The following is a 15234-nucleotide window of genomic DNA, read 5'->3' as shown; positions in this document are numbered from 1 at the left end:
GGTGAGGTTGGCCAAGGTATATGGGAGCATTCTGCCCAGCTCACCAAGATATCATATCCAAACCTGGGCCAGGGGCTTTCACCCTGAGGGGTTTCCATCTGGCAGGATGCAAGTGAGGGAGGGGAACTAGGTGCTGTAGGAGTAGGAGCAGCCACGTGACACCTAAGGTGGGCTTGCTCACCAATTTCACCACCTGAACCCAGCCACTCAAGCTGTTAGCTGCTGCCTCCTGGTCCCCAGCAGAGCCCAACAGGCAGGAAGAGCAGCCTGCCTTCCAGGATTGGGATACGTGCACAGGAGAAATGTGGAAGAGATTTATTACCAAGCTATAAGTTAAAAGATGGCAGGGAGAGGGGAGCCAAGCAATCACGTTTTGGGCATCTGCCCTTTCTCTCTCTCCTCCTGGGCCTGGATTCTGAGTTCCTCATCCAGGCGCTCCTTTGCACGGACAACCTGGTGGGAGGTGAAAGATCAGGGCTTGGCAGGGCCTCTGCCTTTTGCCCCTTACCTACAGACAGGACTTCATTTCCTGGCACAGGCCACCTTTCTGGAGGGCAGCCCTTCTCCACAGGATCCCTGGAAGCTGAGCTTCTGCACTGCTGCAGTCCAGTACTGGTCTGCACATACCACCAGTGGCTGTTCCTGTCCCTTCAAGGTCTGAGCTGCTAGGAGGGCCACCATCTCTTCAGCTGGGCCCCACAGAACTGGGGAAGCCAGAGGAGTGGCAGTTTTGGGGGGGGGTCCTCTCTGAGACTGGGACACCAGGAAAAGGCTTGGCATAACTCTCTGCCTGCCAAGCCCCTAACTGCCAGCTGCCCTGCCTGAAAATGAGGGGCCCCAAGTAAGGAGAGGTCTGTGGCTTACCCTCCTTGAAGAATCAAAGAGCACTTACCTTGGACTGTAGGTAGAAGGAGCCACCCACGGATTTATCATTCACCTTAAACAGGTGTTCGTAGTTCTGCAGGGGAGGGAAGACAGAAAGTAGGTTGCAATCTCTGAGACACCAGGGGAAGCTGATGATAAGGGAAGCTAAAGGGTTTTGACCTTTAAACCCTATATGCTACCCTGTGCAACCCAGGAGGTTGCTATGACCATAAAGGGGCAGAGACAGGACAGATGCCCAGAGTGACAGCTTGGCTGCTACCACCAACACCTCTGCCTCTGCAACTGCCCTGCCTGGGGCCTAAAAGTTAATGAGCAACAGTGGCTTCCTCAGTGGGAGTCCCAGGTGGCTGCAGTCAGAGCCGCTGCACTTACCCACTTCTGCTAAGCCTCCCCAACCCCCAACTTCTAGAAGTCAGTCTGATGGCCTTACCTTCTGGACCTCCTCGGGGCTCAGCTTGGAGACGTTGAGAATCTGCTGGGCCTCCTGAAGGCTGAGGCCAGAAAGGTTGGATGCAGCTGCAGACTGGTGCCCAGCTCGTCCTCGGGCATCAGCTGCTGCCCGGCTGGCTGTGTGGACACGTGGGTGATCGCTCAGCACTCCATGGCCCAGAGCTCCCCCTGGGCCTTCCAGTTGGGTGACTCACCCCTGCCAGGTGGCACAGAGGAGACACACAGGAACAGAAGTGGCCAGGAATAGCTTTTCTCCAGGACTGGTTTCTTTTGGAGGAGGGGGCAGGAAAGTGAGGACTGACATGCCTCACTGGAGGACGAGGGCAGAGTCTAACCACTGAGCCTGGGTTATGGTTCCCTACCGAGGGGACCTAGTCCTCTTCTCCTCCTACCCCTTGTCCCAGGGGCACAGCAAATTGGGGAGCTTTGGGATAAGGGGACCAGGCAGAGTGAAGCTGTGGGCAAAGGAGGAGCAATAGTTCTGCTGGGACCTGGCTGCACAACCAGTACCCAGACCACCAAAGCAGGCTGCCTCTGGTGACCCTAAAATCAGGAGCCAGTAAACTTTTTCCTTACAGGGTGAGATAGTAAATATTTTAAATTTGGATAATTCATTTGCAGTGGAATTACTCAGCTCTCCCTGAGAGCAGCCAGAGGATGTGGTTGTGTTCCAGGAAAACTTATTTACAAAAACAGATGGCCAAGTGGGCCAGTTTGCCAACTCCTGACCTGAGTACTCATGCTAACCAAGTCTCACTGGACATAAATCTCTCTCTCAAAGGGGAAGGTCCCAAAGTCTGGTATTACCCACTACAACAGGAGAGTGTCCCAAGTCACCCAATCTACAGAATCCTACCTCATGGAGGGATCCCTGCATTCATAACCAGGCTGAGCTACCAGGGAAGATGTGACCTGGGCAGGAGCTCTCAGCCCAGGACGGGAGAGGGGCCCATACTTACCTGCAAACTCCTGCCGCAGGGCCCGAGCAAAGGCTCTGCCTACCACCTGCACACCCATCACGATGATCTGGGCCAGGTACTTGGCCTGTGGGCAGAGCAGGCACCTGGTCAGCAGGCTGCGTTCTCAGGACCTACAAAGGGGGGGACCCTGGAGATGGCTGCTGAGGAGCTGAGAGCATGATGTACAGTGCAGCAGCCACAGGCACCTTTTCCAAAGTGCCCTGATAAAAAGCCTCTACTTGGGGTGGCTTCAGATACTTACTGGAGTCTCCAGAGGCAGACTGGTCCCCTTGACCTTCAGGAAAGGCAGAAAGAAACCAAAGCAATATGGCTACATGGGATGGAGGGCACTGACATTAGGAAGAAATACTGTGGCCTGGGATCCAGAACACAGGGACAGTCCCAGGCCTGCTACCAATTCACCCTCTACCCCAGGACTGACAATGATTCTTCCTGTGCTTCTCAGATTATCTGGTTCAACCTTCTTTTTACCAGTGTGGAAATTCAGGCCCACTCTAACTTTCCCAAGATCATCAAGTCCTATGACTTGGCTCATTCCATTCAATACAACAAAGTTACCAAGGGTCTACTTAGAATAGACACTCTTCACCTTCAGGAGCTAAAGGCCCACTAGGAAGGTAGTTAGACAGTCACAGGAAGGACCCTGTGATTAGCAAGAGTAAGGCTAGTTCGTTTGTTTAGCCACTGGTTCACCTACTCCTTCAAATGTTAGCCGGAGTCTATACTGCTCTCTGCTCAGCACACTGAGCCTGGTCCCTGTCTTGAACTGGTCACCCACTTATGTGGTCTGGCAGGGAAATCAACTGCAGCACAAGGTTTACAGACCCCAGACTATGATTCAGTGTGCCACAGACAGACCTCATTAAGACATGACCAGAAGCTCAGTCAGTAGCAGGAACACTGAGGAATGAGAGAGGATCTGGGAGAAGATGGTGCTTCTTCTGGGATAGGTTCTGAAGAGTAGGTAGAATCATGATGGGAATCTTAGGGTTTTGAGGCGGAGGGACAGGGTAGGGGGGTAAGGGACATCCTGGGAACAGTCAGAAGAACAGGAAGGCATATGACATGGGAAAATGTTACAGACTGTACTGTGAAACAGAGATTACATAGGCAAAATGTATAAAAACTGGTCCCATGTCCATGAAATGGTACAAACAGGGTTGCACAAAGGTCACAGGAGACTGCTCACCAGGGTTAACAGTGTTCACACGGTAGAATCAAGTGAGTTGTCCTTTCTTATTTATAGTTTCCTAGACTTAGATTTCCCCTTGGTCAGCAAGTATTGATTAAGTTTGTGTGCCAGGCACTGTGCCAAATATGTTCTATTGTTTGTGTCATATAATCCCAAGAACTCAAGGGGTTAGTGACCAAGGACATGCAGTTAGTACTTGGTGAAGGGAGAAGGAACTATACAACAAGGTAGAGGCTGCTGCCTCACACAAGATCCCAAGATAAGCCAGGGTGACTAAGCAAACCGACCCAGAAGCCAAAGAGGGGCAGGGGCTGTCAGATTCCAGTGGAATTCAGACTCCAGAAGTGACCTAGTTTGGCTTTCAAGGCTTTGCCCTTCCCTAACAGAAGGGATGTGATTATGGGTCATTAGGGGAACGAACAAACAGAATTTGGTTTGTATTTCACAAGTAGGTGGAAACTTCATAAGCTGCAGATTTCATACTAGAAAGTAAAGCCCAAAGAATACCCTCATGTGATCAAAGGTAGGGCTGCAGCCAGCTGTACTGTAGGTGTAGGAGGAACAGCAGTGTGCTTGCTGGCTGCATAATCTCAGCTGTCTTCTCTCCGCCTTGCCTAAAAGCCACAGGCTCTGAGGTGGAATGCTGGCCTCGCTTGACAGAACAATCACTGACTCCAGAGGATTCCCTGAGCCTGGAAAACCCCTCAGGTGACCTCACCTCCCACCAAAAGCCTCCAACCCTCTGCTGCCAGAGGCTTAGCAAAGCCTTGTAATCACTGGTTTACTTTTCTGCTGAGACCAATGACCATTGCTAAATAATGCACATTAAGAATAGAGGCTGACAGATGGCTACAGCTCAGTGATAGAGTCCTTGGCTGGTATGTACAGACTCTGGGTTCAAGCTCCAGTACCCCAAAACAAAAACAAAACAAATAAAAACACTGAGGCTGCAATTGGGAAACTTCCCTAACCATGCCCTTCATGTTTTAAATCAAAGTGGTGCTGGGCAGGCATGGTGGCACATGCCTGTAATCCCAGAGACTCAGGAGGCTAAGGCAGAGGGATTACAAATTCGAGGTCAACCCCAGCAACTTAGCAAGGCCCAAAGCAATTTATTGAGACTCTGTCTCAAAATATAAAATGAAAAGTGCTCCTTGGTTAAATCCACAGTACTGAAAATAAAAAATAAAAAAATAAACCAAAGTGGCATGGTGGTCTGTCGTTCCACTATTCAGAACGCTCTACCGCTACAGGAAAGGCAGGACTGGCCTGCAAAACTTCAGCAGCTACCCTGGCTGGTGGAGGAGCTGGTTGGAGGGCAGATGGAAGCCACCAAAGTTCCTGTGGGGTTACCTCCTACACTCCATTGTGGAAGGAATGTGGTGTAGTGGTTACACAAGGCTTTGGGATTGCCTGTGGACAAATCTTAGCTGTGTGGCCCTGGAAAAGATCTCAACCTTCTGAACCTATTTCCTCACCTGTAAAATAAGGACTAATGATAGGGCTGTCACAGAGATTACATAATGCCTATAATGGGTATGGCATGGAGCTTAATGACACAGTAGGTGATTAGTGTTGCTTTTTATTTACTACTGCTGTTTCACAAAACTTGGCAATAGCTAGGCAATATGGAGTAACAAAGTTTATAATAAAGCAGTTCATTTGACTCCCCAGGGAGCCAGGAAGCAGTTAGGGAGATACTGACCCAGACTGGAAACCTAACTTTGCTTCTCACTAGCTGGGTGTCCCTGGGCAAGTTATTGAACTTCTCTGGACCTGTAGTTTCTTGTCTGTGAAATGAAGAGAAGGGTCATAAAGGAGAGGAGAGCCATAAAGCCATACGGGAATGCATGTAAAACCAACTGGACCCACAGTGGCAGGCTGGAGCAGGAGCTCAACAGCTGGCTTTGCTTCTGGACCAGACCCAGCTTGGTGTTAGGGGTCTGGCAATCAGGTAGTGCTGCCAAGACTCTAATCCATCTATTCCAAACCAAACGTTCCCTGAGCACTAGCTATGGGTCAGGCCATACTCACAGCTGAGGATTCATGGGGTGGCAGGGGAGGTGGTTGGCAGGCAGAGCTCTGGCAGCTACAGCCACTGTAGGTGAGCCAAAGAACCACTGGATGAGGCCCCTCCTGGAAAAACTTAAAACAACCCATAATACACTGACTGACACTTGGGCCTCAAAGTCCCTGGGAAGACCAAACACCCCATGTAGCAATCAACTTCAGGTCAAGCAGTAGGCAGAGAGCAGAGGTCAGAGCCACTGGACTCCAACCTGGGAGCCACAGTGGGCAGCACATAGGCTTTTTCTTCTGTAAAGCAACACGGCACAATACAGGACCACAACCCTAAAGTTAGGACAAAGTACCACAGGAAATGTTAAGGAGGCACTCAGAAATGAAGATTATCTCACGAAAAGTACATCAAGAAAGGAGCTCAGCTTTCTAACAAATGTGCTACATTCCTTTAAGGCACAGCTGCAGGCCCTCATGTTGGTGAGCAGACTGCCACTGAGACTCACCCCCTTCTCAAAGACATGCTGAGCTAGCAAGGGGGCTCTGGTCACCCAACGCCTCTACAAACAGCTGCTGGCATCACAGCTAGACAGGAGAAAGGCCAGGACCACAGGAGCCCAGGAAGAGGCCAGCATGGCAGTGCCCAATTTGTATCTGAATGACTGTGGCTGTCCAGGAATGGATACTTAACCATGCCACCCTCAGCTCTGCTTCGGACAAAGCTGGAGTCTCGTATTCTAAGCCCCCAGAGGTTTCCAAATGCCTCCTAACCCCTGAGCTGGGGAAGGTCTCTGGCCATCCCCCAGTATACACTCGGTTCTCCACTGCTGCCTTCAGATTCAGTCTGCGTCTCCACTTGGCACCCACATCTCTCCATCTGGCCTCAACTTACTTCTCCGCTTTATTCTCCCTCCACGTCTCCCCATAATGCAGATGCACCCTCTACTCCTGGATCAGTTCCCACACTTTTCTCCTCCACATGTGCTCCGAATTCCTCCACTTTGAATATCTTCCCTCCTGACACTGTCAAAACCCCAACACCTTCGGGACTCGCTCGACATCTTACAGCCCACCTCCCCGGTGAAACTTCCCCAGGCTGCTCCCATCATCCCCATCCACAGCATTTTCCTTTCCTACAAAGACACTGTCATGGTCCCTCAAGTCACCGGCTGGCGGATACCAACTCCGCGACTTCCAGGCACCGAGCTCAGGAACCTGCCTTTTCAAAGTTCCCCGGGAGGCCTCCGCGGGACAGGTGTGCGCATGCTCCCTCCGGTGGCCCGCGGGGGCTCGCTCGCATCGGGCTAAGCTGGCGGCGACCGCACGGACGGCGCGTGCGTCGGCCAGGTGCGCGCTGCCCTCTGCCTGGCGGCGTCTCCCGGCCGCCGCCCCCGCCCCTGCTTCCCGCCGCACGCGCGCCCTCTGCACGGCCGGAGCCCGCCCTCCCTGTCCGGGCGGCGCGTCCCGGACCTCACCATGGCGGCCACTCTGCCTCGGGGGCGCGAACTCCCGCTTCCTGGCCCCGCCGCGCCGGCTCAAGGGCGGCCGGCGGGTCAGAGGTTAAGGGAGCCAGCAGAGCGCGTGCGCGAGGCCGCGCTGGGCATGCGCGTTGCCTTGGCCCAGGGGGCGGAGCGCCCGTTGACGTACCGGGGGCGGCGCCTTCCTCGGGCTCAGGGGGCAACCAGGAGGGCGATGGATGGTCCCAGCGCCTCAGCGACCCTCCACCTGGAGCGTCAAGAGCAATCGAATGCTCCGCATGGACCAAATTCGGGACTTTCTTCCCTTAATTTTGCCAGAAATATTTACAACTAAAACATCATGTGAAATAAACGAACATAACATGAGGTAGGATGCCAAATTCTCGGGAATATTTAAGAAAACTGGGAACTTCAAAATAGATTTCAATCCAGATTCCTTCTGTTTGGTAATCTGCAAGACTGATTTCCTCCTCCAAATCTGTGTTCAAATGCCACCTTCTCAATGAAGCCCATCCTGAACATCCACTATATCATGCCCTACATTCTCTCTATTGAGATGTAATTCACACACCATAACCTTACACTTAAAAAATATGTATATATATGTGTGTGTATATATATATGTATATATATGTGTGTGTATATATGTGTATCTATATAGATACACATATATATATTTTAGTTGTAGATGGACACAATACCTTTATTTTCTTTATATTCATTTTTATGTGGTGCTGAGCCCAGCGCCTCACGCATGCCAGGAAAGCACCACTGAACCACAACCCCAGCCCACCTTACACTTTTAAAGTGCACAGTTCAGTCTCTTAGGATATTCACAGAGCTGTGCAACAACCACCACCATCTAGTTTCAAGCCCACCAGCAGTTGTTCTCCTCAAACCTTGACAACCATTCATCTGCCTTGTCCCTATGGATTTGTCCCTTCTGGACATTCCATAGAAATGGAATCAATACTACATGTGGCCTTTGTGAATGGCTTATTGGTTATTCCTTTGTTTTGTTTTGTTTTTTCTTTCTTTGTACTAGGGATTGAACTCAAAGGCACTTTACCACTGAGCCATATCCCCAGCCCTTTATATCTTTTATTTTTAAAATTTTATTTATTTATATGTGGTGCTGAGAATTGAACCCAGTGCATCAGGCATGCCAGGCAAGCACTGTACCACTGAGCCACAACCCCAGCCCTATCTTTTTATTTTTGATACAAGGTCTGGCTAAGTTGCTTAGGACAACTAAGGACAGCTAAATTGCTGAGGCTGGTCTTGAACTTGGCGATCCTCCTGCCTCAGCCTCGAGTCACTGGCATTACATTACCATGCTTATTCCTCCATTCTTGATCACCCCTGTTTTTTTTTTTTTTTCTGAGGCTCTTATCATCCTCTGCCTTATCATATAACTCCTTTACTTTTATGCTTATTGCTTATGGTCTGGTCCCTCCCACTAGAGGGAAAATTCCCAATGGGCAAGCTGTGTATCTCTTCTTTCCACTTGGAAGGCTGTCTGGCATGTGGCAGGTGCTCACAAGCGTTTGTTGAATAGACGAAAGTTAGGCTGCCCACACTGTGCTCTGGCACTGCCCTTCCTTTCCTCAGACTCTCAGAATTGCTTCTTCCCTCAACAGCCCTGCTGTCCTTCCTTTTGTTAGAGTTGTTCTTGTAGCTTTCTCTGTGGCACGCTCCTTCAGGTGTCAGCTTAAATGGGAGTCACCTTCCCAGACCTCTGAATACCCTATCTGCCCCTGCATTCAAATCACTTCCTTTTTCATAGTTTATCTTCTCTATGGCTCTCTCTGCACTGCTCTTCTGCACTGTCTGCTTCCCTTGTACAACAAAGCTATAGTAAGCTTAAGTTGAAAGCCCCCAACTCGGCTTGGTTCTCCAGATCAATACCTACCACCCAGAGTACTGCTGGGCACCTGAGTGAACTCCATGAATGAACTCCCAGCAGCCTTCAGCTAAAAGGACAGAGTGAGCTGGGACGAGGGTGAGCCCAGGATCTACCACTGTCACTCATATTCCAGTCCCCTTCCCCTTTCCAGCTAGCCCAGAGACCAGAGTAGCACAAGAGGTGGACAGCTTAAAAAAGTTTAATTGCTGAAAACATCCAAGCATGTGCAGGCCCGTCCTTGCAGGGTTCCCACCACCCTAATTGGGCCATCAGTTTGGTGAGGCCCCTTCTCCTGGTTGCAAGCCTGGGAAGCAGGGCAACTGGTCCCAGGCCCCTGAGGCTGGAGCTGCTCCAAACATCTTGGTGGGGGGCCAGCCCCCATACCCTTAACAGGAACTAGGATAGCAGGCAAGATGGGTTGGCATATAGTATCTGAAGGTGCTGGATAAGACCAGCCCAGGCTGGGACCAGCCCACTTTAGCAGAAAGAATAGGGGATACAGGGAGCCCAGGGCCTGCCTAGGGACATGGTACTGACCCCAACCCCATGCTCTTTGGTTCCACATGCTAGCAGGCAGTTGAGGACAAGCAGCTGGTCCCAAAGAAAGCTGAGGTGCACACAATCCCTGGGAGTTGCAGTGAGCCCAGCAACCATGGAAGTGCCCGTGGCCTGCAGTAAGCCAAGGCTTCTGGGATGGATGTGCCAGGGCCAGAGAGATCTTCCAGATTGAAGAGATGTGAGGTGTGCAGGGGCACCATGTGGTTCTAGGAGGTGGCAGCAGCAGCAGATGAGACCAGAGGTGAGCAGGCTAGTCCTGGGGTGATGAACCAAGAAGTAGGAGGGAGTTAAGAGGGCCTGGGAAGGCAAGGTGTGCGTGCTGCTGTGTGCGTGGGAGGGGTGGTGCGGCTGGTCCCACTTGCCACTCACTCACCCACTCATCCTCATCCACCCCTTCGAAAGAGTCCTGGGGTAGCGGGTCCTCCCGGTTCCCTAGCTTTGCCACCATGGCACTCAGCAGCTGCAAGAATGGATCAGAGAAGCGTTGAAAGGAATAGGCCTTCCAGACCTCAAGAACATCAGACCCCATGGTTTTAACCCTGACAGTGTTGTGAAAAGAGCCATTTTAATTAGAGTCCTGGCAAAGCTGATGGGTATTTTTAAAGTATTTTTTTAGTTGTCAATGGACCTTTATTTATTTATTTATATGTGGTGCTGAGAATCGAACCCAGTGCCTCACACATGCTAGGCAAGTGCTCCACCACAACCCCACAACCCCAGGTTGAGCCACAACCCCAGCCCAATTGATGGGTTTTCAGTGAAGAAGATACAAAGACAAGAGGTGGGGAGTCAGAGACAGAGACTATGGCATGTGGCACTTGATACAGGTGCAGCTGTCTCTGCAAATAGGCTAAAAGGCTCAACATACACCAGGTCCCAAATGGACTTGGCTCTCCAACCTCCAGCTTTAGCTGGACTAGGCCTGGTGGGGGTTAGTGGGAATTCTCCCTTCCTTCCCTGGCTTCCTGTGCCCTGGGAGCAGCAGGAGGTCAGCAGCAGGAAGGTCTCCCCACTGACACAGAGACGGGTGTGATACAACTCCCATCTGGGTCAGGACTAGAGATCTGAAGAACAACTAAATGAAGGACAAGCACAGCTAGGACCCCTGTCCACTCTGTATAGCCAGCTCTCTCCCCTGCCTACCTCTTCCTTCTTTTGTTGATCTGACTTCTCTTCCAGGTACTGCGCTGAGGCTGGGGCCCGCCGGGCAGGGGCTTCACGCGGGGCTTGGCTTACTGGGATGGGGTAAGGACAGGTATAAGAGTCCCCTGTGTGGGGGCTGCTTGATGCCAGCCCCTAGGGGATAACTTGGCAGACACCCAAGACGTGGCATAAACAGCCAGTGAGGTTTCTATTCAGGAGGCCTGCTTATGTACCAGGGACCAGGTTGTGTGTGTGTGTGTGTGTGTGTGTGTGTGTGTGTGTTGGGGGTAGGATCTGAAATGAAAATATAGGTCCTACCCTCCAAGAGCTCAGAGATGGTCTTAAGACATGGTCACTCCATCCCTGAGAGAGCTGGAGGTCTCTGTGTGCCCTCAGTGATGAAAGATTGCACTTGGACCTCTGCCCCCTTCTCTAGGCCCTGCCCAGACTCCCATCCTTCCTCCCCCAAACCCTAGTTACTCCACCTGGGGTCATGCCAGGGGGCTGCAGGCTGAGTAGTCGGTGCTGTCCATTAACACCTCCTAGCCAGGCCTCAGCACTGAGCACTGGCTCCCAGCTCACAGCAGTGTCTGGAAACACATCATCCTGGAAGAACTCTTTCTACAGGGGAGGAAGGGACGGTCTTGAGACATTGACCAAGATCTAGGGTACATCAGTATCAAGATCTGTGACCCTCACCCGCCATGCTGGGGCATCCGTAAGTTCTAAAATTGCAGCAAAATAAGGCAAGTATCCCCAAAGAGCAGAGAGCAGGAAGGTTTGGAAGCAGAGCCAGATAGGAACTGAAGTGCCTGGCCAGCCCTGGGAAGAGGGGGTTGGGTGCTGGAATCCTTGGATCCAACCTCACCCTGACTCGGGGTAGCCGGAAAGCAACAGGCTCCAGGGAGGTTTGGCGCAGCCGTAGGCATCGGGCAAACTCCACTTCCCGCACATCACACTCAGTCTTGGGTAGGAGGATGAAACCCTGGGGGAAAGAAGTAGAAGCTGGAGCCAAGAGCTCCTGGCTGGGCACCCAGGATGGCAACATTCCTTGTGTAGGACCACAGCCTCCCACTAGACAGTGGTGTGCTGGTAATGTGAACAAGTGACCCTCTGGAGGCTGGCCTGTTTCCAGAGTGCAAACTCCTACCATGGCCCATCTCAAGCTGCCAACTTGACTTGCTAAGTGCAGGGTTGAGAAGAGACAAACAGTGGCACGCCATCATGGCACACTTCCACTCTCCCAGATACAATCAATGGCACAAATAATAGATCTAGTATCATAATTAGGAAGTGATTAGAATATTTATTCCCCTCTCCTTGGTGGTACTGGGGATTCCACCCAAGTCCTCAAGCATGTTAGGCAAAAGTTCTATTAAAACTAAACCCCCCTTGGGTTGGGGAGATAGCTCAGCTGGTAGAGTGCTTGCCTTGCAAGCACAAGGCCCTGAGTTTGATCCCCAGTACCACAAAAAAAAAAAAAAAAAAAAACTACACCCCCAGCCCTTTGTTCATTTTGAGATAGGGTCTTCAGGTTGGCTCTAACTTGGAATCCTCCTGACTCAGCCCCCTAAGTCACTGGGATTACAGGCATGTGCCACAGCATCTGGCTATTCTTTTGGTTTTTAATATATTTATTTGTAGATTCATATTGCAGGTTCATATAATTTAGCCTTAAAATAGTTTAACTTTTAATAATGCCTGAGTATAACAACAAGCTGTCAAAATTCCTAGATATTTCACAACCAGCTCTGACCTCACAGGCTCCTTAACTTCCCCACATGGCCACCAGGGGGCGGGGAAGCCCCAAGATCCCATCTGGGGACAGGAGGATTAGGCACCAGGGTGGCCTCACCTTGTGTGGGTCAGGAGATGTGAAGCTATTGCACTCCAGGAAGAAAGGGGCCTCAGAGAGCAGCTCATACAGGAACACACGGGTGTCACCCTGGGGGACGGAGGGTAGATGGGGCAGGTGACAAGTGGCTAAGTACACCACCCCTTCCCCACACCCTGCCTGACCATTCCAGCCCACCTTGCCAGTGAGGAACACCAGGCTGGTGTCAGGATCATAGATGGGTAGGAGGGTCGAGGGAGCTACGTCGAGACCCAGCACAGCTGAGGGGCCACCTGCCAAGGCATCAGCCATATACAACAGAAGCTGGCGCTCACTTTGGCTGCAAGAAGGGGCAAAAGCAGGTCCTTAGGGCTGGAGAGGCTTTGGCAAGGCAAAGACTTCCACAGAGACCCTGATTCTGGGCTGGGGAGTCCAGGCACCAGCAGGCAATGTGAGAGCTGAGTCCAATCCAGAACTTGCCTGGCCACAGCAGCAGTATCCCAACTGGCCACTCTGCCTCCACCCTCATCCCCAGCTATGCCACTGACCCTCTTCAGCACAGTGCTGACACCAGCACCTGTCACAGGCTACTGCAGTTTCTGAGGTCCAGACTTCTCCCGATATTCTGCTTCTTCCTATTCTAGGCAGCTTCCTGGCCTTTCCCCAGAGCACAAATGTTCTCTTCCAGATCTTGGTCAGCAGCACCAGCTCAAATGATACCTCCTTTGGGAGACCCTTCCTGATCCTTCCTCCAAGGCACAGACGCCCATCTCTCAGAGCTCTGTAACTGGCCACAACTCATCAGGTGGGCTCCTGGGCCTAGCTCTCACCTCCTGGTTCCCCTGGTGACTCATTTTCCCTCACCAGCCTTCCCTTTCACCCACCCACCCATCCATCTGCTCGTCTGTTCATCTATCCACCTACCTGTCCACCCAAACGTCTACTCCCACCCACCCAACCATCCAGTAAGTGAGGGCCAGGAACAATTTTTGCAGGCCTGATGGGTGTCTGTTACTTTGGGGAAAGGAGACTCAGGTGCCTGAAGCCTAGGGATGGTGGTCCCTAAGTCCTTACCTGTTAAAGCCAGACACCAACAGACAGCAACCATCACACACCCAAACAACGCGAGCTCCGCGGCCACCCTCAGGTCCTGGACCTTCCTGTTGAGATATAACACATGAAGTACAACCAGCGTCCCCCACACCAGGTCTAAAGGCCATACATGCTTGCTTACCTGCAGGGGCTCAGGGCCACTCCGGGGCTCATAAACCCGCACATGCCCATCCTTGCAGACAGTGGCCAGCTGCTGACCATCAGGACTCCAGGCCAAGCTAAAGATCTGGGGACAGGCAGCATCATGAGAGGCAGCCTCTTGACTCATGGCTAGGCCCCTCTTCCTGCAGTTGTCCTACCTGGTCCTGATGGCCTTGCAGCCTCAGTCGCTCAGCCCTCGCCTGAAGGTCCCAGATGCGAATGGTGAGGTCATAGGAAGAGGAGGCCAGAACATCTGCCGCCAATGGGTGGAAGCGCAAAGAGTAGATCTTTTCTGTGTGACCTGGGGAAGGGGCTCCAGGTGAGGCTGAGCTCCTTGGAAGCCAGTGCCCTGCCCAGTCCCACCCAGGCCCGCCTGACCTGTGAGCACAGCCTCAGGTTTAGTGAGCATGTCCTTCAGGCCCCCTGGGGGCACTCTCCACAATCTGATCCGGGCATCCTCCCCGGCTATAGAGAGAGAAGCAGCAACTCACTGCTGGGCCTAAGATCCCTGGCTTCCCAGAACACTCAGGACCCAGGACCCAGTACCCTCCCTCAAATCCAGGCACCTAGCCTCCTTACCCACAGCGAGGCGGTGGGGATCGAAAGGGTCCCAGGCCAGATCGGTTACAGCTGCCCCATTCTGTAGCGTGGGCAGTGCTGTGTCAGGTAGGCGGCCAGGCTTCTGCAGCTATGGGAGGTTCCCCACCCCATCAGAACCAGGCAGGAGAGCCAGTCCCAGGTGCTGCAGGGCAACAGCATGCCTGGGTTCCCACCCTCTGCAGCAGACACTCCCACTGCTTGGTGACCCAAGCTCTCTGCTTTAACCACCCCATGCTCTGAGCCCCAGGTGCCAAGTGTGAGGCCCCCAAAAGTGAAAAGCAGCAGTGCAGGGTGGTAGAAAGAGTTCAGGCCTGGGGCTTAGGTGGCCTGGGTTCAAACCCAGCTCCACTTACGCTGTTGTGTGACCTGGACAGATCACTAAACCTCTCTGTACCTCTTCACCCTCATCTGTAAAATGGGAACAAGAATGGCACATACTGCTTGGGGCAGTTGGGAAGGCTAAGGGACATGCTGGCAGGAGTCTGATACGTGGTCTGCGCTCAGTGAGTTGAGTGGCTAATGCCCTTAGCATCCTTGCCATCTGCAGGGACCTGAGGAGCAGCCCTGGTGGGGCGGAATCCCTCACCTCGAGCACGGCCACCTGTCCACCGCTGCTGAGCAGGGGCACAGCCACATGCAGCTGGTTGGCGCAGAAGCCATCGCTCTCACCAGGCGTGGTGAGGCTGAGTCCCTTGAGGTTGGTGATGTGGCTGTCTCGGTGCAGGACGCTACCCTGAGTGTGGCGGAACTTGGAGCTGGGTCCTGGCAGGTGGCAGGGACACAGAGCCATGTGTAAGGATGCCACCCATCCACCCTGTCTGTGAACCCTGCACCTTGAGTCCTGGTCACTTGCCGCCTTCATCATGGGAAGGTGCCTGGCATGTGCCCAGGTCAGCCAGCTACAGAGGCAGCATACACAGCTTGGCTGAGAAGCT

At 52.5% G+C, this 15234-nt stretch overlaps 2 protein-coding genes across 6 annotated transcripts in view; both read right to left on the bottom strand.

Moving 5' to 3' along the window:
* Window positions 1-300: 300 nt before the first annotated feature.
* On the bottom strand, window positions 301-7145 carry Pam16 (presequence translocase associated motor 16). 4 transcript variants are annotated; one of them, XM_047533228.1, is made up of 6 exons: window positions 7002-7031; window positions 2557-2589; window positions 2295-2379; window positions 1316-1452; window positions 893-958; window positions 301-453 (listed from the first exon to the last, which is right to left on the bottom strand). In XM_047533228.1, exons 1-6 carry the CDS (start codon window positions 7002-7004, stop codon window positions 367-369), a joined length of 411 nt encoding a protein of 136 aa, XP_047389184.1. In that variant the 5' UTR covers window positions 7005-7031; the 3' UTR covers window positions 301-366. The 4 variants fall into 4 exon arrangements, with proteins under 4 accessions (XP_047389184.1, XP_047389185.1, XP_047389186.1 ...); XM_047533229.1 differs by lacking the exon at window positions 2557-2589 and having other exon boundaries at window positions 7002-7145; XM_047533230.1 differs by lacking the exon at window positions 2557-2589 and having other exon boundaries at window positions 6997-7104.
* A 1948-nt stretch (window positions 7146-9093) lies between these two features.
* Coro7 (coronin 7) overlaps window positions 9094-15234 on the bottom strand; it is a 52360-nt gene continuing 46219 nt past the window's right edge. The window contains exons 16-28 of one of the 2 annotated variants that reach the window (XM_047533217.1): window positions 14886-15061; window positions 14279-14387; window positions 14078-14164; window positions 13858-14000; window positions 13680-13784; window positions 13520-13605; window positions 12644-12785; window positions 12467-12556; window positions 11480-11596; window positions 11097-11232; window positions 10612-10703; window positions 9842-9928; window positions 9094-9724 (exon numbers count right to left, since the gene is read on the bottom strand). In XM_047533217.1, coding sequence (XP_047389173.1) covers window positions 9719-9724; window positions 9842-9928; window positions 10612-10703; window positions 11097-11232; window positions 11480-11596; window positions 12467-12556; window positions 12644-12785; window positions 13520-13605; window positions 13680-13784; window positions 13858-14000; window positions 14078-14164; window positions 14279-14387; window positions 14886-15061 — 1376 coding nt within the window. In that variant the 3' untranslated portion in view covers window positions 9094-9718. The remainder of the gene's footprint in view (window positions 9725-9841; window positions 9929-10611; window positions 10704-11096; window positions 11233-11479; window positions 11597-12466; window positions 12557-12643; window positions 12786-13519; window positions 13606-13679; window positions 13785-13857; window positions 14001-14077; window positions 14165-14278; window positions 14388-14885; window positions 15062-15234) is intronic. The other variant, XM_047533218.1, reaches the window with a different exon arrangement.

Source organism: Sciurus carolinensis, chromosome 18, assembly GCF_902686445.1.
Source record: "Sciurus carolinensis chromosome 18, mSciCar1.2, whole genome shotgun sequence".
Taxonomy (NCBI): domain Eukaryota; kingdom Metazoa; phylum Chordata; class Mammalia; order Rodentia; family Sciuridae; genus Sciurus; species Sciurus carolinensis.
The sequence above is the reverse complement of the archived record's forward strand: the minus strand, read 5'-3'. Positions and strand labels throughout refer to the sequence as shown.

What these genes read in the sequence shown, in the direction of transcription:
- Pam16 (XM_047533226.1), bottom strand. Translation starts at nt 6,826, where the DNA reads ATGCGAGCGAGCCCCCGCGGGCCACCGGAGGGAGCATGCGCACACCTG. An exon ending in TCCCGGGGAACTTTGAAAAG is followed by an intron (nt 2,380 to 6,745) that starts GCAGGTTCCTGA and finishes CTCTGCCCACAG; the next exon opens with GCCAAGTACCTGGCCCAGAT. An exon ending in GCCCCGAGGAGGTCCAGAAG is followed by an intron (nt 959 to 1,315) that starts GTAAGGCCATCA and finishes CCTCCCCTGCAG; the next exon opens with AACTACGAACACCTGTTTAA.